The sequence below is a fragment of the Penicillium solitum genome (assembly GCF_028829755.1).
Source record: "Penicillium solitum strain IBT 25940 chromosome Unknown utg000009l_segment0_segment0, whole genome shotgun sequence".
Classification (NCBI taxonomy): Eukaryota; Fungi; Ascomycota; class Eurotiomycetes; order Eurotiales; family Aspergillaceae; genus Penicillium; species Penicillium solitum.
The window spans coordinates 1,157,029-1,179,837 of NW_027072128.1; the positions used below are offsets into that span (position 1 = coordinate 1,157,029).

At 47.5% G+C, this 22,809-nt stretch overlaps 5 protein-coding genes across 5 annotated transcripts; 3 read left to right on the top strand and 2 right to left on the bottom strand.

Annotated features, from left to right (window-relative positions):
* Positions 1 to 236: 236 nt before the first annotated feature.
* On the bottom strand, positions 237 to 5,521 carry N7455_011561 (histidine kinase-like ATPase domain-containing protein; the record flags this gene model as incomplete). Its single annotated transcript, XM_040954419.2, has 2 exons — positions 237 to 5,331; positions 5,394 to 5,521. 2 exons carry the CDS (start codon positions 5,519 to 5,521, stop codon positions 237 to 239), a joined length of 5,223 nt encoding a protein of 1,740 aa, XP_040815111.2.
* Positions 5,522 to 6,046: 525 nt separating this feature from the next.
* Positions 6,047 to 10,597, top strand: N7455_011562 (TRAPPII-specific subunit TRS120; the record flags this gene model as incomplete). Its single annotated transcript, XM_040954453.2, has 3 exons — positions 6,047 to 6,212; positions 6,284 to 7,254; positions 7,325 to 10,597. 3 exons carry the CDS (start codon positions 6,047 to 6,049, stop codon positions 10,595 to 10,597), a joined length of 4,410 nt encoding a protein of 1,469 aa, XP_040815171.2.
* A 714-nt stretch (positions 10,598 to 11,311) lies between these two features.
* N7455_011563 (CoA-acylating methylmalonate-semialdehyde dehydrogenase) lies at positions 11,312 to 12,929 on the top strand (the record flags this gene model as incomplete). The annotated part of the gene is made up of 2 exons (XM_040954328.2): positions 11,312 to 12,454; positions 12,522 to 12,929. 2 exons carry the CDS (start codon positions 11,312 to 11,314, stop codon positions 12,927 to 12,929), a joined length of 1,551 nt encoding a protein of 516 aa, XP_040815114.2.
* A 3,164-nt stretch (positions 12,930 to 16,093) lies between these two features.
* On the top strand, positions 16,094 to 17,646 carry N7455_011564 (uncharacterized protein; the record flags this gene model as incomplete). The annotated part of the gene is made up of 2 exons (XM_065606698.1): positions 16,094 to 17,486; positions 17,540 to 17,646. 2 exons carry the CDS (start codon positions 16,094 to 16,096, stop codon positions 17,644 to 17,646), a joined length of 1,500 nt encoding a protein of 499 aa, XP_065459864.1.
* A 3,792-nt stretch (positions 17,647 to 21,438) lies between these two features.
* Positions 21,439 to 22,408, bottom strand: N7455_011565 (uncharacterized protein; the record flags this gene model as incomplete). Its single annotated transcript, XM_040954363.2, has 2 exons — positions 21,439 to 21,884; positions 21,952 to 22,408. Coding segments are annotated over 2 exons (903 nt in total), but the record flags the coding sequence as incomplete, so codon positions are not given.
* Positions 22,409 to 22,809: the final 401 nt, after the last annotated feature.

The following is a 22,809-nucleotide window of genomic DNA, read 5'->3' on the forward strand; positions in this document are numbered from 1 at the left end:
CCCGTAGGATATACCCACTAGTGTTTTGTAGACGAGTATGAAAATTCTAAGATAAGGCGTCACCAGATCATAGACACATTGCTTTTTACTGAAATTTCTTTTTACAGGAGGTATCATTGAAAGAACTGTCACATCTACATATTTGGAAAGAAAATAAAAACCGAAATTGCTAGGCTAATGCACTTTACATGCGAACAGAGAGGGTAGAGGGTATCCAACAAGCCAAATCATCAAGACTATCCAGATTGAGGAGCTGGGGTTGGGGCTGGTACCTGCAGCGAAGCGAGCTTGACGGCAACCTTAGGGAAATACTGCGCCACAAAGCCCTCCGTGTAGTAACTATGCGCCGAACTGTGATCTCCGACCAAGTTGTGCGCCAGCTCATGGCACAAAATCACCCACCAATAAACAATCGCATCAGCACGATCTGGGGTTGCGCTCTTGAGTAGCTCCTGTTCTTGCAAAGACTGGAAGTAAAAGTAGTTGCAGAAAATACTGCCCCCGCGGTTGAATGCGATCGTCTTGCCGCCCGGGTCATAGAAGATGGTCAGGCTGTCGGCCCGCATCGAGAAGATCGTACCACAGTCAAGGAGGATCGAAGCAAAGAGGTTAAACCCGACGCGGTTTTTCGAGAGGAAGGCAGATCGCTCGGTGACTGCCTTTGTGAAGAGGACGTTCACGCCACTGCTAGGCAGCGTGGCGACGAATTCCAGGTCATGACTAGGTCGCTCATCACAGTAGGACTTGCTTTCTTGGATTTGGTTTGTCTCCGGGCGACTGTACACGTCCGAGGATCCGTGAGGGCGGCACGCTTGGACCGCGGAGAGAAGCTCAGAGTTCAATCGGTGCGGTGAATTGGCGTTCACAGATTGCTCGGGGCGTTTTTGCTGAGTCTGGGGGTCATTGGGGGAATAAGGCGGTGGCGGAGGTGTGGAAGATCCGGGAAGCAGAGAACGGGATTGTTCTTCTGTGTCGGGGTTCGAGCCAGATAAGCCAAACCGTTTCGACAGATTGGCGAACATGCGTTGCACCGGTATTCTCTGTGGAGGAGCGACATGTGGTTCTTCCGGCAAGTTCTTGTCATTTTTCGGTGACTCCGGGAAAACGCCAGGCATCGAATGTTGCGCCTGTGCCTCGGCACTCTCTTCATCGGCCCGCTGAGAGTCACGCTGGGCTTGACCTGCCGCCCAGGCAGCTTCTCTCTCCTGCAAGACCCGCCTCTCCTGCTCTACCTGTTTTTGGCGCTTATCTTCCGCGATCCGAGCTTCTTGGGCTTTTTGCCTTAGAATACGTTCCACGTTGTAACCTCGAGCCCGGAGTTCTAAGAGGTCGGTCTTCAACAGCATTTCCAATGTGAGTGTCGAGTGCAGCTTCGGTCGCTTCAAAAGCAACTGCACCAAGGACTGACTGATCTCGTAAAGGTCGTATCGATCCGGACATATGCACATGCTCACACCCGAGGCCAGCTGTGCGACAATTGCATTTTTCTTCTGCGTGTGCGACACCTTTCGTCCCTTCAGTGTTCTCGTAAGACTGATCGAGGTCACAACATGGACTTTGAAAGAATCCTCCAGCCATCGGGATCCATGTAGAACATAGTCTGCAGGTTGATCATGCAAGAAAAGCCGCGTACGCTCTAGAATCAACTTCTCCAGTTTATATGCAGGGCTTTGATCAGGGGCGATGTTTCCAATTCGGGCTTGTTCCTCGACGATTTCACTTAAGGGTATAGCCCCAAGAGCAGTGTAGAAGTCCTCCAAAGCCTCTTCTTGTGGGGCAGCGAAGATGTGTTCTTTGAAGAGGTTGAAACTTTGGAAATCGTCTACCACGACAATGTCCTTGGCAGAGGCGAGACTCCATTCTTTGATATCCATATCGTCCTCCTCATCGTGGAATTCCTTGACAGACGACTTTTCTTTGCCACCATGCTCTGATGCAGTGGGCGGGATGTCTCGACTGGCAAGAAGGAATCTTGCTCTCCGCATCTCAGCGAAAAGATCCCTATCCTTCTTCAGCATTGGGAGCACCTCCGCGAGGGTTCTGAGAAGCATGAGGTATTTCTCGGAACTTTGGAAGGCAGCAGATATGCGTGCGGGCTCTTTGACCAGCATCCGTGCAATTTCAATCTTAGTTGGTTCTTGTTTTGAGCCGATGGCCATCAGGAAGAGATTCGCCTCCTGTCCGAAATTGACAAAGTCAAATATGTTCTTGTAGTCCTCTCCGTCTCCAAGATAGCATAGCCTAGGGGTCACAAGCCGGTATTTGGCTCCTTTCTCTGATCGCTCGTGGATAGGGATTGGGATAATAGGAGTTTGGCTAATGCGGTTTATATCTTGCTGTCTTAGATCGGCCACCCTGCCTGCCAGGTATTTAAACACAATTCGCGCATCCCTTTCGTTGGTTGGGGGCTGCTTCGCGAGGGTTTGAAGACAGTCCGTCATGGGAGGATGGGCCTTGACTCCCAGCCTGGAGGCATGGGAGTGGAGATTGTTTCTGAGAAGTTTGAAGCCGAATAAGGCAGCACCTTGATCGGTAAAGCACTGCTTTGGAGCGCTTAAGCTATCAGATCCTTCAATGGGAAGGAATGGCACTGTCACCGCACTGATCTCAAACGAAACATACTCATTTGTGTAATACTCGCCGAGGAAATATGACAGAGCCTTGCTTGCTCGATTATCTTTTGCTGTGCTTCCGGCTGACATGATCATAACGAGTTCAACAGCCGGTGGGTAACTCTTGAGCCCCATCATCGTAAGGAATTTACCCTCGTTGCTGTTGCTGTTGTAATTACCAGGCCATTCAATAATTGGTAAGCCGAGAGCTCGGAGTGCATCCTTCGGCTCATAAAGCTCGGAGATCTTGTGACGTGTGACCTCGGTGCCACTTCCACTTTCGGCAGTACAGATGCTGGTCCCCTTTAGTCTCTGAATGTCGCTCGCAGGGATGTCCTCCCGTACAGAGGCGAGGTATCGGATAAGATCAACGTGACTCCATTTCCTGGACACAGGACCTTTCACATCACTGGAGACTGGGGTATTGATCAGACGATCAAAAATCACACCAAGTTCCACAGTTTTGCGAACTCCAAGTTGGACCAAGATTTTCTCCTTGACGCCATTCAGGCCATGAACTACAGGCAGGTCGTCAAAGAGACGCACAGAAGCAAAATATGTCTGACCAGGTTGCCTCATTCCAAGTTTTGTGGGGATCACAGTCTGGGGTTGAAGTTTTGCGACAATACTTTGCTTTGAGGTTTGACTTAGAGTTTCCCACTGCTTTGACAAAACAGGCAATACCTGACCCGCAAAGGTTGCGGACTGCGTGATATCTTGATCTATTGAGAAAATATTGCGGTCTCCGCAATTTTTGACGATCCAGCTAAGCCAGGAAACAATTTGCAGCTCGACCCAGCCAAGTGCCTCCAGTTGATGCTTGTCCAACGACTTGGTGAACCTGAAAGGCATCACGCTGGATGGTACGGGCAGTTCCGCTGGAATGCGCTGAGGGTTCAAAAAGCAGGTGATCTCCGCAAAGATAATCAAGCGAGTGGGAACCCCTTCTTTGTCCTCGTCATTAGCCACTGCTACACGTAGTAGACTCTGGACCGAAGACCTATCGAGCTGGCCAGCGGCTGTTTTACGGCCAAGCCATGAAATAAATTCAAGGACTTGGTTGGATCGCAAGGTATTCGACTCTAATTCGCGCTTGATGTCTGATACCGTTACTTCTGTGACCAACCCGAAGTCAGTCAGCCGTTTGACGAAATCTTTGGCGCCCTGAACAAACTCCTCGGGCAAAGCGGGAATGGTATCCATGAAGCTGAGATCTTTGGGTGCGATGCGTGTTTGATGACTGGGGATGACACCGCAGGTGGAAAGGACTTCGATGGAGGCATTCTTGTTGCACATCCAAAATGCATCCTCGATTGTCTGTCCCAGAACAGAAGATGGGGTAGATTCACGGAATGCAAATTGATTTGCAGTATGGACAGCCTCTGGCAATACATCCACGATGTCTTCTTTCCGAATCTTAGACACACGCGATGGTCCAACTCTAGATGCGAGTTTCGATTTTATGGCAGCCATCTCTGCCGACCAAGCAATTCGACAAACAATTCCAACTGCCCGCAACATCTCGAGATTCCATTTGCTGATGTACCGAGTGTTTAAATCTATGCTCTCTCGCTCCACAGTAGGAATGACAGATGGGGCAGAGACATGGGCATTCAAGCCAGTCGTCTGCTGTGTAGGGAAACCAATAAAGACCCTTCCACCTTTCGAGGGTAAGATTGATGAAAGAACTTCTGACTGCGACGAGGACGTTCCAGTGGACATGTTGGCATCGTAAGAAGGTGTCAGGATTGCGAGGGTTGCTTTCTTCGGTGGAGGTTTCCGTGTAGCTCGTTCCAGTTCTTTGCTCAGATCTCTACTAATAGATGGTTGGAGCGATGCCGTGTTGATATGCAAAAATACCGACGCTGAGAGCATAGTATTCATGTTTCCTGAGTCTTCCTGGCGCTCGGGTTCCAGGTTCTGGGCATTAGATTGCTTCTCGGGCGTACCCTGTGTGAACTTAGAGAAGAAACTCTTTAGCGAACTGGTTGTATCTCGAAGATTATCAAGGCGGAACAAGCTTGCATTGGGATTCCATTCCACAATTCGCATCCACGAAGCGTCGACCTGCGCAACTTCCCGAGTGACATTGACAATCTTCATCAAACCTTCTGTAGTCTTAGTGTCAATGTCTCTCGGAATGGGGACATCGACACTGGGAGCTGTCTTTTTTGATAGCCGTAGAAGGTTCCAGTCATCCAACCAAAGTTCAATCTCTTGCAATGAGACAAACGTCAGACTGCTAGACAAAAATTGACAGAGCTGCAGTAACGATGGGACTGGGGAAGAATCATTTCGGTAGTCCAAAACAAAAGTGGTGTCTTGGCTTGCGGCGTCGCCGAGATCCAGTCGACGGGTAAACAGCGCATTCCCCTTCCAGTAGAAGGCCATGGCTTGGCTACCAGAGGACACAAACGGCTCCTCGCAATCGTCGAAAACACTGTAAAAGCCTACTCCAAATGCGCCAATCTTAGTTTCATCTGGATTTCCGTCTGCGATCCGCTTCAATCTTCCCCAATCCTTTTCACTGAATGCAGCGCCGTTGTTTGAGATCAAAACACGTCGAAGAGTGTGGTTGGTGATGGTATGTTTCAGATGTGCGGTGGGGTCACTTGATAAAGGTGATGGTACTGTGGTCGATGGAAGAGTCTCAAACTTGATCGTAACCTTCGTTGCAGAGGCATCGGCGGCGTTTTGGATCATTTCTCGGAGGACCGTCCTAGTCACAACAAAAGTAGGTTAATATTTGGATCTCAAGATAAAAGATCAACCAGTTCATACCATTTCCCGGAATATCGAGCAAGCACTTTCGAGATCAATCCTCTTGTGTCGACTGTCACAGCTTCCTCGTCGGCCCCAGACCCCATGGTCCGCGCCTTCAACGCGTTGAAATCCACATTCAAAGCCATCTTGTTGTGTATGTATTCTTCTATCTGAGTATGCTCAAGCCTTTTATCTTAATCAGGCAGCGAAGTTCATGTACACCTCCGTTCTAGATGCAAATGAGTATTGATAAACAAGATCGAGGTTGTCTAGGCAGCCGTAGAGATTGTGAACTCATGCACACCGTTCGCATATATCGTGAAAGGCCCGGTCGAGACCGAGAAAGCAAAACTTTAGAACGCTGAGCAGAGGTTAAATTCCGATAAAGACAAAGAAACGACAAAACAAAGGAAGGTCATTCGATGGGAGGAGGGCACATAGTTTGGAGACTGCGGAGTTTACGTCGGGCTTATCCTTATCAGCTGTATAATTGCCATCACTCTCCGCCTTCGTCCCGAGTATGATCTCCGTGTGTACACACACATAGGGGACCCCGGACCCGCTTCTCGTCCAGTCTCTCGCAATCTCCCCTATCGCATGACGCTCGGAAGCTTGCCTTGATAATTGTGTGGATGTGGGCTTAATACCATCAATCGCTCTCAACTGACAGGATGGGTGTTGACCCTCTGTCCCCAATTGCGCCCGTGCGCCTCAGGGCCCTCCTCCTTCCCATAGGCAAGATCAAGCGCTCGCGCTTTTTGAGCTTCGCCGCCCGACTACAAGCCGAAAATGTAGTCCGACTAGGGGATATTAGTCCGGATGCGCGGCCAAACAGAAGTATGCCCTTCTCATTATCGCGAGAAACTTGTGGATATTGCTACCATATTTACTAACATGTTGTTGTCTAGACATGTTCTCACCACTGGCATTTCCTACCGGATTGATTCTTTATGACCTTTCCTTCTCGGTTCCCCCGACCTCACATCTCGAGCTATTTCCTTTTGAACTATATAGGGAGCCATTGGTCATTATTGCGATCGCAGATGGGTCTGAACTCCCCGAGAGCACTGGCGACGAGCAGAAGCACCCCACTCCCGAGGGGCTGAATCAATTATTGGAAGAGCTTGATGGGGTCAAGGAGAGAAACCCACGGGCTTTGGTACACCAACTCTTGGTCTTTGATCACCATGGCTTGGATAAGATTACGAATGGACCGGATAATGTCCTTTGGGTTCCTCCGCCCCAGGTCTCCAAGGCCACGACAATGAAGACAGTTCTATGTGATGTTACGTCTGTTTTACTCTCCGAATTGGATGGGTTCGCGAAGACCATACAAAGTATACCGACAATCGAGTCACCTAAAGCATCTTCATGGGGCCCGCACCGGAACCCAGAACTACGGCCACGGCCAGTAGACCGACTTCTGAATCGTATGACTCTGCCCACACAGCTACCATCGAGTCCGCACGGCACACGTGATGGCACTCCGTTGAGCTCCAACGGCAGTTCCCCGGCTCCTAGCGATCATGAGACTCCTACAACCTTTGATGAGATCACTCGGGCAATTCACCTATCCAGTCGTACAAATTCCCGGAGCAGAGCACCTTCAACAGCATCCCCGAAGGAGCATAGCCGCGATCGGATGTCTGTCAGTGGCATGAGTGCTACTGACAGAACTAAGAACCGGATCAAGGGTCGTGCCGGGGTGATCATTGGAACTCTTTTCCTGCAGGCGGGAAGGTGGCCCGATGCCCTCAAGGAACTGACCGAAGCCGTGAATAATGCTCGAGCAAGCAGCGATTACATCTGGCACGCTAAAGCGCTCGAAACAATTCTTCTTTGCCTACTGATGTTTGGGTGGGCAGGAATGGACTTCCAGGTATGTGAATGGATAACAGCACCATCGAATACCCTGGGTACTTGTGCCAGGTTGCTTACTTGCTTACTAGATACCATCAGTCCTGTACCCCGTTGCGGACAAATCCTCCAAACCTTCCCGCGACTCAACGACTCCTAGTAGCGCTGGGAATAGGATCATCTCTTTACACAACCTAGCCAATCTCCTGCCAGATCTCTCTAACAACATCTTAAACCTTTATACCCGCGCCGCAAATATCACAGATGAACCTCTTCCGCAGTTGGTGTTCTCGGAGACGGTGATTCGATTAGCGCGGCTGATGGTGTCAGCTCGTGTTCGTGATGGAGCTTTGGATGACAATGCTTTGAAGCATATCGTGATGAATGAACACTTGGTTCCATTGCTACAGCTGGAGCTTCCGCGGGGAACTGTTCTGCTCCGCAAGTCTGAGATTGCTAACTTCTTGTACCGGGCTTTGCCGCTTTCCCCTGGTGCGGACCTACCTGCAACTGACGCTGTTCCCATCATCGTTGGCGTTGTTGCTGTTCTTAATATCCTTGACCTGCCTAGAAAGAAAGCATTCATTTTGCGTGAGCTTCTTTCAGTAATGGTACCAAGTCTAGTGCAAGCACGCAAAATTGGTGCCGCGGAGGTAGGCATTCATCCTGCTGCCGGGTTGGCATCTCTCAGCGACACAGCATTTGATGTGAATGCCCTGGACACGGGGTCTGGGAATATGGAATCAAGTGTGCGTCTCCTTCTTGCAACCATTGGAGAAATATACGGTGTTCAGCCTTCATCGTTCTACGAATGGGAGAAGAGGCAAAGCAAATCATCTGGTGTGAGCGGGCAGCAGGAAAGCTCTGGATATGATTCAGTTGCTAGTATTGCCGAGCGAGCATTCCGACATGTAGTTCTTGATCGTTACGGTGATCTGAACTTGAAAATTGATGTCTTGAAAGCCTGTATAAACTGCTGCGAAGCCCTTCCCGATTTCAATGGAGTGCTTCGTTTCACAGTTGAGCTTTTGCAAACTATTCGGGGAGATATGATGCTAGGTGAAGCAATCAGATCCCCGCCGTATCTACCGCAAGACGAACAAGTCCGTCTTTTGAACAACATTAAGCGCACCGTGGGCGCAGGCACCAGACTAGGTGCTTCCGATCTGGTCGCAGAGTACTGGGATGACTTCCTAGTACGTGATGTCCAGTTATTGTCATTGGCGGATCCAAAAAAGCCTGTTCGGCGGTCCAAAACGGAACTGGATGCGGTCACCACAAGTTCGGACAAGGCGAAAAAGGATCCGTTCCTGTACAACCCATTCGCCAAGCCTACCAGCAAGGCATTGGAAATGCTCACTGTCGCTGATGAACCTGCGCCGTTCCAAGTAACTTTGCAAAATCCTTACGAATTTGAGATTGAGATTGAACATTTGCGCTTAGAGAGTACCGGTGTGTCGTTTGATGCTGTGGCAGAGAATTTTGTCATCGCTCCCCTTTCTGTGCAGGATATCACTGTTTTTGGTGTCGCCCATGGGGAGGGTAGCCTTCAGATCACGGGATGTATTGTGAAAGTACGGCACTGTCGAACGCGAAGATTCCCCATCTTCAAGACCTTCTGGAAACCTGAACCTGAGGTGAAGTTTAAGCGAACAGGTCTGGGGGCAAAGAAGCCTCTCACAGAGCGCCCGGTTTCCTGGAGCTCAACGACCTCAAAGGATGGCAAGGTTGATGTCAAGAAAGGCCCTGAAACATCAACTTGTGAAGTCAAAGTCATCGCCAAACAGCCGTCACTTGTGATCGAATCTATGTCTCTGTCGCAGTCTGCGATGATGGTCCTTGAAGGTGAAGTCAAAACCTTCACCATTACACTTCAAAATGCCTCTTCCTGCCCCGTGGACTTTGTACTATTCACCTTCCAAGATTCAACCACCAAACAACTACAGTCTGCACTGAGTAACAGGGATCTATTGCCGGTCGAGATCTACGAGTTGGAGCTCAAATTAGCAACCAAGCCCGCTTTGCGATGGCGCCGGCAGGGCGAGGACCCCAGTGATTGTTCGATTGCAGCAGGCCAGAAGGCAACATTTACCGTTGACGTTCTCGGAAAGCCTGGTTTGCAGGACACGACAGTCCAGATCGACTATTCCTGCGTTGGGGCAGCCCCGGGTGAATTGCCGGATATATTCTATACCCGACAGCTGTTTGTGCCGTTGACAGTCACTGTGAATGCGAGCGTGGAGGTTGCCCGCTGTGACATTCTTCCGTTTAGTGGTGATTTCGCCTGGAAGAACAATATTGAATCACCTGCTGGCATCGATTCTATACAAAAGCCGGATGCGTTGCTCTCCACCACTGACAACGACCCCTTCTCGCAAGTCCTCGGGCGTCTCGGCAACGGGGCTTACGGGCCTGATCACTGCGTCGTATTGCTTGACCTGCGCAACGCATGGCCGAGTCCCCTATCGGTGTGGTTGCGCGTAAGTGAACAAACGATGGCAATTCTCCCACCGGATGCAACGACCGAGGATGATCCTGAGGGCAAATACTCTGTCGACGGGGAGCTCCAACCCGGGCAAGTTTGTCGGTTTGTTCTGGTTTTGCCTCGCGTCTACTTAGACAACCCACATGCCTCCATTCCCGTCGTCAACACCGGCACTCGGAGACAATTCGTCGTCAGCGCCAACAAACTCTCTTTCGAAGCTGAGGCGGCGTCGCGCGAGGCCTTTTGGTTCCGGGAAGAGCTCCTCAAGAGAGTTCTGGGAGGCTGGAAAGAACATGCCACCGGCCGCGAGGGGTCCATCGATCTCCGAAACGTCCGATTGAACAATCGTATGGTCGAGGCCATGCGTCTCGAAGATGTCGAAATGCAATTCTCCCTGACCTCGCCATCATCTTCACCCGAGACCTCCGACGCAGTGGAACAAACCGGCCGCTCACGCTTCCGCGTCAAGACAGATGATCTCCTCACCTTAAATGTCACCGTCCACAACCGCTCCTCCCGCCCCATCCACCCCCTCCTCCGTCTCCAACCCAGCCTCCGCCACCAACCGAACAACATCGCCCTAGACCTAACCCGTCGTCTCGTGTGGACCGGGATGCTGCAACAAGCACTCCCCATCCTGGCCAGCGGGGAGTCCACCAACGCCTCCATCGGTGTTACGGTCCTCTGCCGCGGCGAATACGAGTTCGGTGCAAGCGTTGAGGAAGCCAGACTCTTGCGTCCGTCTTTCGACGATGATAGTGATTCCGCTGCTCGCTACAACGACGATGGTATCATGGATACCTTTGGTGCGGATGTTGTGCGGCGACGACGCATTTGGCATGCGAAGGAGCTGTGCATTATCCATGCCAGCGACTCATGATCATGATTTTGATGTATGATTTGTTTCCTGTCTGGTCTCGTCTCATTTGAACGTGAGCATAGACATCATATACATAGATCTTGTCTAGCTTCTTTGTTTTTTTTTTTTTCTTTTCTTCTAGCTTAATTCGATGATGACCATGTAGCATACCCCCAACACCCTTCTATACAAACTTCAGATAGATATTTCAAACGTGATCAGTTTCTGATGAATTGCAAATATTTGAATTTGTGGAAAGATGATATTGATGAAGTCCAATGTTTTAATTGGACCAATGGGTTCGGGTGGACTCCCAAGGTTGGCATCTCCTCTGCTTTCTATTGGCCGGGAGTATACCCCACGATCCCACTCCCAAGGATGTCTCGTTGAAAAGGGAAGCATCCAGGATCGCCAAGGACATGTATATATATCACGGGATATAACTCAATCTGATATCCTCCCATAGAATTGGTATAGGTAGCATCTATATAGATACGGAAATCATCTTGCCAAGTTTCTAGATAACATAGAATTTACTAAACAGATAAGATCTGCAATATAGGTAAATATATTGAGATATCGGACTTCGTTGCGGGGCTTTATCGTCTTTATCGTATGCAGAGCTAACATTACAGCTTTTCCCCGCACTTCCCCGATTTACATAAATAGCCCCCATAGCCCCCATATCCCTTGACTTGGACATTCAACTTCAAGACTCTCTATCTACTCGCAGTCATGGCCCAAACTCACCTCCTTACTTTAAACTATAAAGGCGATCACAACAAGCCTGATACAATCTATGACACCCAAAACTTCATCGACAATGAATTCCTTGCCTCCAAAACAACAACATGGATCGATGTCCACGACCCCGCAACAAACAATGTAGTCTCTCGAGTCCCAGAAACAACCCTCGACGAGCTCAAAGCCGCAGTGATCTCAGCCCAAAACGCCTTCCCCGCCTGGCGAGGCACCAGCATCATGAAACGACAAGAAATGATCTTCAAGCTAACCAACCTGGTCCGCGAGAACATGGATTCCCTAGCAATCTCCATCGTCACAGAACAAGGCAAGACCTTCGCCGACGCAAAGGGCGACGTTCTCCGCGGATTACAAGTCTGCGAAACCGCCTGCGGAATCACCACCCAGCTTCCCGGCGAGGTCCTCGAGGTAGCAAAGGATATGGAAACCCGTTCCTACCGTCTCCCACTTGGAGTCGTCGCGGCTATCTGTCCATTCAACTTCCCCGCCATGATCCCTCTCTGGAGTCTCCCGATTGCCATCGTGACTGGTAACTGCCTGATTCTGAAGCCGACTGAGCGCGCACCCGGTGCTTCGATGATCATCGCTGAACTGTGTAAGAAAGCGGGTTTCCCGCCGGGTGTTGTGAACGTCATTCATGGATCCAAACCGGCTGTGGACTTTATCTTGGACGCACCGGAGATCAAGGCTATCTCCTTCGTTGGGTCGAATAAGGTTGGCGAATATATCTACAACCGTGGCACCGCGAATGGAAAGCGTGTGCAGGCGAATCTGGGAGCTAAGAACCACGCAGCTCTTTTGCCGGATAGTAATAAGAAGCATGCTTTGAATGCTATCGCCGGTGCTGCGTTTGGAGCAGCTGGTCAGCGTTGTATGGCGCTGAGCGTCTTGATTACGGTTGGTAAGGCTCGCGAATGGCTCCCGGAATTGATTGAGAGTGCCAAGGGATACCAGGCTGGGAGCGGATTCAATGCCCGCTCTGATCTGGGTCCGTTGATTACACCCCAGAGCCGGGATCGCTGTGTAGACCTCATCTCGAGTGCCGAGAAGGAGGGTGCTACTATCGCCTTAGATGGTCGGGATCAGAAACCCGAGGGTTTCCCTAATGGAAACTGGGTATGGAAGTCCCAAGTCCCTGTGATGATTTTACCTGAATCATCCTGCTAACACGTCAATTTTACAGGTCGGTCCGACTATCATCACCGGAGTGAAACCTGGAATGAGATGCTACCAAGAGGAGATCTTCGGCCCCGTGTTGCTTTGCATGGATGCGGATACAATCAACAGTGCAATTGATATTATCAACAGCAACGAATGGGGCAACGGCGCAGTCATCTTTACCCAGTCCGGATCTAGCGCGACGCACTTCCAGAAGCGTGTTGAGTCCGGTCAGGTTGGAATTAATGTTCCCATCCCTGTCCCCCTTCCCATGTTCTCCTTCACTGGTAACAAGCGAAGTGTTGCTGGAACCGGAATGCTTAACTTCTATGGAAAGGACGGCATCCGGTTCTATACACAGTGGAAGACTGTTACGTCGCTGTGGAGAACTGAGGATGCTACTGACCTTGAGAAGCCAACTTCGATGACTTGATTTGTGGTCGGTTACTTGCATATGGCGGACTTGGGAAGCGTATCTTGGGATTAGTTTGGAAGATCCGTGATGGGCGCAGGCATGTTGGGCATTTTTGGCTCTGGGAATTATTGCATGTGAACAAGATACATATTTAGGTGCATCTGTGGACATCTTTTAGATGTCTTTTCAACTGTCTTTTTAACCGTCTTTTTCCTTCCTGGTGTCATAAGAGAAGTAATAATCAGGTATGTAGAAAAATACCAGAATAGGAATAACATTAGGCATAATTAACATTAGGCATAATAGTGCGGAGTAGAAATCCGGGATGTACAATATACAAGGCGGTAAAAAGCATAAACTATCGAGGGGCTTCTCTACATAAGTACATATGTATAGTTAACAAGGGAAGTATGTGGACAAAGGTTGGTGATATGGCTGGCAGCCCGTTGACTATTGACATCAGGATAAATCGTTGACTCGAAACAAAAACATTCCAATCTACTTTCTATTTATTAACTCATATCACCGCATATCAACCAGGCACAAAATGTCTTCCTCTATATTTACCTATTTAAGCAGACGTTGGTTGCCCTATCATCGACCAAGACCCAAACCCCAGATCCCCCAAATTCCCATCGATGGCGAGAAAAGCCCGGAGGAAATTGCACTCGAAGAAGCCGGCAATCTAAACGCCCTCCAACGATATCGACATAAAATCCACAAAAGAACCACATATGAACATCACCCTCCAATAACCGAGCTTCTCGAGACCGAGGAAGACTTTCGGCATCATTTTCAACTAGAGTTATCCCTACGTGAAAGAAACGACCAATCAGAGGAGGTACAAGAAGATCCTAAAGCCCAGCGCAAGCTTCTTTGGATGCTATCACGCGAATGGTGGATGCTGAAGAATGAATTTGGAGGAGTTGTGAAGAGGGCATGCGATTTGTGGCGGTCACATCCTAGATGGTACACGCATCAAGTTCTTGTTGAGGACTGTGTTGGAAAGCAAGGATGTTGTTCTCGGGATTGCGGATGTTGTGTTAACCGTCCGATTGATCCAACGCGTAGGATTGGTGTAGGGAATTGTATTCTTGCTTGTGAATGTTGTCGTGAAGCGAGGGGGTTCGATCTCTCGAAAGAAGAGCATGAGCGTATTCAGGGTTATTATGATTATCGGAATACACGGAATGCTTATGATCGGATTGAATTGGCTGCTTTCTGGGGGCTATGTGTGGATAGCTGTGAGAGTCCATTTGACATGATCGATGAATCGCCGGTTTTTCCGGTTGGTAGTAGGAAAGCTGAGATATTGGGTTTTGACGAAGAGGATAATGAGTCGACATCAACGAAAGCTCAGAATTGACTTTCACCTGAGTCGAATGATACGTGGCTGGTGGCTATATGTCTTGATTTGCTCAATGACTAGTCAACCTCTTCTGTGTTACATTGATTGAAGCCCTTTTCTGTAATCGAATATAGACTTTGCTTTCCTATACAATCCCAGAGACGTAAAAATGTACTCCCGATGTCTTATTCAACTGAGCCTCGTGAGCTTGGAGGCATAACTCCACTGTGGGTTTTCTCCGAAGTAAGCCACTACTGTCATTCTTTGTTAGCCTTTGTCATACAAATATACAGCTTAAACCCTAAAGGTCTCGGGGCTTTTCTTTCATTTCAAGCTCATTACGCGGACCAGAACTAATCTCAAAATCCTTTCTGTCAATTGCAAAGACGCACCTGCAGCATGGAGTACCATGAACTACTTTTTACTCTAGGCGAGGTCAAATTTGACTCTATATGATCCCACGCACTCTAATGACCTCTTTAGACCTTTCTATCCTCTAAAGACACATCTACAACTACTTCAATACAACGTCCATGTGCACATTCAAGTATTCACAGGGCTTTTCACGAAGATATGTATTACTTTCACCTATATGTGTGCATCTAGACTGACTATTTCCCACCCTAGTCAAGGTCGATCAATCATAAGCCGGCATTGATGGTCGAGTCATCGTACCTTCCCGTTGCTATTTTAACCCATCCAAATCACGTCCTCTCGATGGTACCAGGATATGAAGGACAGCATAGATATTTCCGGGGACAATAATCCTCTATGCAACCGAGCTTGGGAGAGTTTCTATCCGGCAACCAAGAATACAGCCTGTGCCCAGGTGCATATCGACACCGGAGCTATTACCGTAGGCCAAACAAACTTGTATGCCCTTTTATTATTATATTAGCCCTATATCTGATGAAGGACGTACAGTAATTGTGGTGAGAACTACGGTAGCTTTGGGGGACCACCATGACAACACGGTTCTCATCTGGTGGCAAAAGAGTTATTGGCATGTGATTCCTTCTGTTGCCATCCATGATGCTAGAAGTGGCGATACCATGGTTTGTGTTACTATGCATTCTGGAATATCACTTAACATATAAATTGGAGGGGATATACGAAGGTCGCACTATATATATATATATACAAGGCTAAAGAATCAGGACATTGGAATAGGTCGGATTTATGTAACCACAACAAGCAAGAACATATCATTAACCGACTGCCCTCACAAGTGATACTAACAGACAAAGGAGCGCTATAATTTGCAATGCGAAGGGGCATATCAATTGTACACAATATGAGTGTGATGGATACTAGAATTGTGGTTTTCTCGGCTGAATCCATCCAAGTATCATTAGAACTGTCATCTTTCAACAGCCCAGCCGGGCTAGCTCAATCGGTAGAGCGTAAGACTCTTAATCTTAAGGCTGCGGGTTCGACCCCCGCGTTCGGCTATTCCTAAAAACCAAACCTGAGATTTCTTTTTTTGCTCTTTTCAATTTTTTTCTGCATGGGAATTGGATGGGTTCTCAAGGTCCACTTAGGGCTGCCGGCTCCGGCAAAACCTTGGTTGGAGTCTTGGCGTTTCTTGTTACATAAGCAGGATTAAGCTCACGCTAGGAACCTGGATCTCCAAGGTTGTGCCCATGGTTCCGGTCTCAGATGCCCGACCTCGGGACACACAATCCCCAACCTCCTTCCGTCCACCACGACCTTGAGAAACATCTGGCTCCAATCGTACCTTTTTTTTTGGGACTTTGGAAAGGGATCTTTTGCCGCCAAATTTGAATCTTGCCATAGATTCTGAGCAATATCTTTACTTCAAGCATCCCAGTCAATGTCGATCACATCTCTTCCACTCGAGCTAGTGCGTGAAATCTGCAGCTACCTGCAGCTATCAGGGTTACAGGCGCTCAGATTAACAGACCGCAAATTATACCAACAGTCGCTCGATACATTCTCGGATCGGTATTTCAAGAGCTTTCGATTTCTTGCGACAAGCGACGGTCTTCGTAACCTTGAAAAGATCGCGAAAGTAGGATTTATCCGCGAACGAGTTCAGGAACTACGGATGATACCAACCATCTTCGAGGGTACCAATCGAAATAAAAAGAGAATGTCCGATTACGCCGTCTCATCAAAAAGCTGCGAAAGGCTACAGGGTGGTAAGTTTAGAGTTCGGTATGCCAAATATCAAACCATGGTCAAAGACAATCGCAATTTTCTGCTGTCAGAAACGCTCAACACTAGACTTCGGAAATGCATTGCATGCTTCAAGAAGCTTGACACGATTGGACTCGCGCATTATACGACTCCGTTTTTACTTGATCCACGACAGCAGAAAGTTCGATTTCTGGGTTGGCGCCATCTTAGAGATCGAATAGACTTTCGATTCTCGCCTCAGGGTTTAGCGCGCCTTCGTGGGCCCTGGAGGACTAAATTTAGCTCATTGGCACTATTAAGGCTTTTCCAAGCACTTGGGTCTCAGAAAATCAGAAAACTGCATACATGTGGTGCTGATAACTATGGTGATGTTCTCTCCGAGATCAATCTCCCACAATCGCAATACGATTCTCTTCTTTCTGCTCTAGAGCATCTAGAAGATCTTCGCATATGTACATACTTTGAGAAACCTATAGCCTCTGATGTAGTGTTTAGGAGGCCTGTAGGCTTTGATGATATCTTGAAGCCACATGACGCTACGACGGTTCTGACTTGGTTTGATCTGATCATCAAGGTCGCTCCCCGCCTGAAAGTACTGGCATTTTCACAAGGCCACTACATCGGCCATGACCAGCCAGCACTTCCGTTTGGAAAGCTTTCCCGGCATATCCAATTTACCCAGCTTAAAGAGCTTCATCTTCATTGGATTCATCTCACTTCTGGTGACTTGAAGTCATTTCTTACCACTGCCAAGCCAACTCTGAGCACTTTCACACTCTTTGCAGTGATATTGGACGATCGCACATCTACACAATCTCTTCTGTGGAAGCTCCTTTGGGACTTTTTCCGGGACGAGTTGTCGCTGCAGAGATTTTCCATGGCAAAAATCGCATGTGACCACCAGCAATATTGGATCCGAGGACTTGATGACTTGACCGAACCGAGTGAGGGCGCTGAGTTTGATGTTGAAACGGCCGGAATCTCGTTCAGCAAATGGATCGATCGATTGACACCGGTGATATTGAATAGAGGAAAATGCCTGTGGGATATTCAAAGGGAATACCAAGGTAAGCAGGTCAAATTTCGTAGCTTTTTGAAGTTTGATTTTAATGAAATGTAGAGGAATGGTTCAACGAGATGATCCCTACAGACAGAAACTCGCCGAATGCCCTCCCGTGTACTTGCGAGCACAGATCGCGGCCGTGCAAGTATCGATGTTATCGATAGCGCTTGAAATTACGAGCAATTCTCAAGTAGGAAGAATCTGGAGAATTAGGAAATCTATATACTTGGTATGATAGAAAAATCATTAGAAGAAAAGTCTATATCTGCAAACATACACTATAGGATAACCCCGGTTTGGGTTGAGAAATCATAGTTTTTGACAGATTCTGACAACCAGGGATAAAATGGGTTTGATAACAAAACAAAGCATACATAATATTTAGTCCGTTCAACATTCGTACAACATAGAAATAAAGTGAGAAATCCAGACGGAAAGCACCGAGTAACGCGATTGCCGCACTGACCCCTCAACTGGTCAATAATCCCAGGCCCTGGGATACGACCGTTTGTGAACTACACCGTCTGTTAGCATCTACGTATACCCTTGCTGCACCATCGCCATGATGTGTCGTCCATATGTAATGTAATGTCCTTATGCGTACGGCCCATTAGTTGTTTGTTTAAATCGAGCCTCCGTTCATTCTCAACATCTACCCGCATCCTCGCTCCACTGGAATCTGGATATCTCGGTTCCATGGATAATTCTCGGTTTTCCAATGAGCCTTTGGCTCAGAATCCCACCGCACTAAGTCTGGGAGAAGTTCTTTCAGCGTGGCTTCCCGACACACCAGAGGGGCCCTACGATCATAGCAAAGTGTAGAGGTTTGGTACTGGTATAAAGAAAGATACAAACATATCACAGAAGCAAATACCAATATGCTATTTTTCCCCTCTTTATAATGCCTCGTCAGGACTCTCATAGAGAAACAAAAGCGACTCGCAGGAAGCTGCCGATCCCAAGAGTCTCAGACTGGCCGGCCCTTGAGATGTTTCCATACCCCCTGGATAGCGTGGAAAAACATCCGTGCCCTCGATGACTTGTATTTGAAGTTCCCATGGCCGTCTATATTGTTTTTGTGGTTCCAAGTCAGCTCAGGTTGCCTATGCGATATTGTGCCCAGCTTTGAAGAAGCAAAGACGCGATCAAGCTCGGTATCAGAAAGCTTTTTCATGGCATCATAAAGTTCGTTCTGGCCATGTGATATTCTTTCCTCGAGTATATTCGTAATCTCTCTGGATAAGTCTGTCATTTCATCAAGTAGTCGGTCCCCTTGAAGTACATACTCCAAACCTTTTGGGCATCTCAAATCTTTTCGAATCTAGGATCAAGATCCCCAATTTTTCGCGCCCATTCCCGGAAGCGTCTTTCATTCTGAATGACAATGATAAGTATATCATCTTGGCTTTGATAGTGTGATTCGTATTGCGGACTATCGTTAGATAATTTAGACATTGTCGGAGATAATAAAACAGTTCTGAGAAAATATGGTCTGGTAAAGAAAAAAGAGAATTTTTTGTTGGAAGGAATTATTCTAGTCTTATTCTTTGAAAAGAGTAGAGGGTCCTTTGAGTTCAGCATAAACTTGCCTATCCACCGCCGAGGACTAATATAGATACCAAAGCCATGGTACCCACACTCCTAAGCTCATTTGGGCTCCGGAAGATTTTCTATAAATACTGAATGACCAGTACATATGAGCCACAAAGTGTGACGTACATCGAAGGTCCTTTGAAAGTCACTGACACAAATTAGGCCAACCCAGACCATGATCTCCTAGTATAATATCAGAGAACTTGTAGCTTGCACTCGGGAATCCCATTAAATTCATCATAGAAACCGTTGTAGCCTTACTTGAATTGCGAGTCTCCTATCTTAAGAGCTATAGAGATAAATAATTCATATTACAGTAGTGCCAGTGTGCTTACTTTTTCGCGGGATAACCGATCAGCTTGATTGAATGTCTTGCTCAACAGTACTGATGAACGACTGTGAAAATACAGAAAAGGTCTGATATTCAACATCAATTTTTCTCCATGGTTTACTACTTTCGATTGACCAGGGAAGGTTCTTTTTCCTCGGCCTTGTAGATGTAGGACTAAACTAGTACTACTAACTTTTGATGTCATGATGAGCACCACGATTCTGATTTACTAGAGACATATAGGGCTTTCAATATCCTGGAACTTTCATACTCAACAGGGTCTGAATTCTTGGCAATTCTGCTTTGTGACGCGGGGGCATAGGCGCCAGGTACCAATCATATATATGCTAAGACATCTATCTATAGCTAGATCGAGCTGAATAGACTTAGCTAATACTTCTACCTTAGACAGGACTTATGTCAATAGCTGATTATAGTTCAATGAGACCAATTGCCGTGCTTCATTTCCGCTGGGCCCACGCCATTTGTCTTCTTAAGATATTTCCACAAACATGGGTTTTCGTCGATTTGATGGCTTGGATTTACCCTACCGGATATACTGGGATATATTCAATCCACTAACGATCTGCCGCAAAGACGCCACTGAGGATGGAGTTCGCCGCGAAGGAAAAGCTTTGATGATTCCATGATGATCGATAGACTGTCTCTCTATTTTTCAGAAATTGGATTTTCTCGATTGGAGTGCACTTTCCACGCATGGATTCAGGCCATCGTGGTCACTTGCTGATTATGAATCTACGTGAGTAGATTCCTTTATGGGTTTAATACAAAAATGGACCCGTCATTCATACCCCATCTTTTGCTTTTCTACTATTGTCTCAATGGATGTTTGAATTTTACGGCGATGACCAAGCCTACATTTCGTTCCTTGAATGGCAGCTCATCAATGCTATTTTTATCCATCGTCATTGCGACATGAGTGCGTGTGTATTGCTTCGTTCGTACTTTTACCTGATAATATCTACCATGTATTGGCTTGTCGATTCAATACAATTGACACCTCTATGCCCTCCCCTAAAACAACCATTCTCGGGAAGCACACTTGACAATCAATCACAAGTGGTCTAACCGAAGATTGGTCAAAGCCTAGGCGCTTGTACTCCTAAGCCCTCTATGCAATTGTGATGGCGTGGAAAATTTACATCCCGGAAGTAGCACGTTTCCCCGTTGCTCGTAGACTGACCACGATTTTCATGATTGTTAGACAGTCTACATCCTAGGTCCTACGATGGATGAAACCCTGCGCTCTGGTGATTCGCTTGATCGATAGATTTATCTAGTCATGGGTGCAATCCTGCAACGGATATTGTGTCCAAATCATTGTAACGATCATTTTTCGGCAATGAAGTAAACGTGAAGATAAATAACTATATCAATATCGTGTAAAGAAATCAGTCAAATTGCCCGCATTCTAAATTTTATATCTGATATTGGTTGATTACCTGTTCAAGATCCCACCAGTAGGACCTTTAACGTTCCTGGGACCATACTCGGCCCCATGACCCATTGCATGGTCCCCAGACACAATAATGATTGCTCCCAGAGTAGGAATCATAATTCCCAGAGGGCCTATAGCTCCGGGGAACGAGAGGTGGTAGAGTGTAGGGACGATTCCACCGAAGTGCTAGGGAGGCCGTGCTATTCCAAAGTGGAGGAAGGTAATACCGAACTGATCATATAAGAGGGTGGTCGAATTGGTACAGTAGAAGCCTCTTATATTCGTTCTTACCCTCCCATGAATTGAGGAGCTAAACCCTTAATTTGCTCCAGGCCCAAGGATTACCTCAATATCTGTAGATTTAATATATCTCATTTTGGCGCTTTACTGTACGAATCTATGAACAGGAAGTAAATGGTTAAATTGCCCGGCTGAAGCTTCTCCAAATCACTCTCAAGCCGTAACTATTGAAATGAAACTAGTCTCGCTTGGGACAGGAAGTCCTCTAGACCTAAGCTTGCTAGCCCTTTTAGCTCTTTTCTTTGAAGATATATTTTCCCAATTCTCATACAGACTTAAGTCCGAGCATGAGATCCTCGCTATGTGGCCCTTATCAGTAGCCTCTGGTAGTATTTCAGCATTAGACGTATCACCGGGTAACAAAGAAGCGCGCGACCAGCCGTCAGCATCAGCAGAAACTTGAGGAATGATCCACTGTTCGCTACCTCCCTCAGCAGGAGACCCTTCCAGGACAATCTCAGGCTCAGGCTCAGGCTCTTCGAAGACATGCTCGGGCTCAGGCTCTTCGAGGACAGGCTCGAGCTCAGGCTCTTCGAAGACAGGCTCGGGCTCAGGCTCTTCGAAGACAGGCTCGGGCTCAGGCTCTTCGAGGACAGGCTCGAGCTCAGGCTCTTCGAAGACAGGTTCTGGTCCAGGCTCTTCGGGGATAGGCTTGGGATCTTCGGGGGATGGCCCTCGAAGAGGGGATTCTTCTGAATTGATGCCGTTCAGTGTCTTCGCTAATGATGCACAAAAGAATTAGTTCAGTCTGATTACCGTATGCTGAATCTGTTGGAGATAATTTACCGTGCTGATCTTTCATAGAACATAAGCGAATAGATAGCATCTCGAGGATCATTTTCATCACTGCATTATCAAATTGATGGTCCTGACCGAGAATATTGTAAAATTCGTGTAAATCAAGCCCTGGATCTTCAGGCTTTGGTAATCGCTGCAGGTTTTCTCGAATGTAACTTGGAAGCCAGGTTTCATCTGCGGGAAGGCTTGAAAACACGTCCCTCACGACCCGCAGTATTTCAAGAATAGGAAGGTCCTCATCTAAGTGCTTCATCTTTTGCTTAGCAAGGATTTCAAGATCAGTTAGGCCCCAAGTCCTTGATGCATAATAGACTAGAACGCTCCTCTTGTATTCTCTGGCGATATCTGATGCTCCTTCATCAAGAGGTGAGCTGACTGTCTCGTAGCCGCCGGTGTATAAGAAGTGCAGCACGGTATGCCCAACATCTTCATCAACATTAGGCATGATGATAGTCGATGACCCAAGAAAGGAAATGGTGAGCTTTGGGTAATTCCGAAGGAAATGAGCGGGAATGCCATATTGTTTGCTCCCTATAATGAAGGTAACAAGAGGGAACTCGTAGGGCCAGTGAATAGGTCAGAAAACGCTGATTATGACTTATTCAAACAACTCACGATGACAAAGGTCGATGGTAGTCAATTTTAGTAGAGACCTCTGGGATGAGGAGTCCCCTGGGCTCCTCATTCGACTTGCGCTGCTTGGTTTTCTTTTTTCCCATGTTTCAGTCTTTAACTTCGCCGGCTATCAAGAAATGCTCATAAGATTTTCTAAGAAAGATATAAAGAATCAAGATGAGAGGAAGCCTGACTACATCTAATATATGCGGAGGATGAGGGATAAGCAGG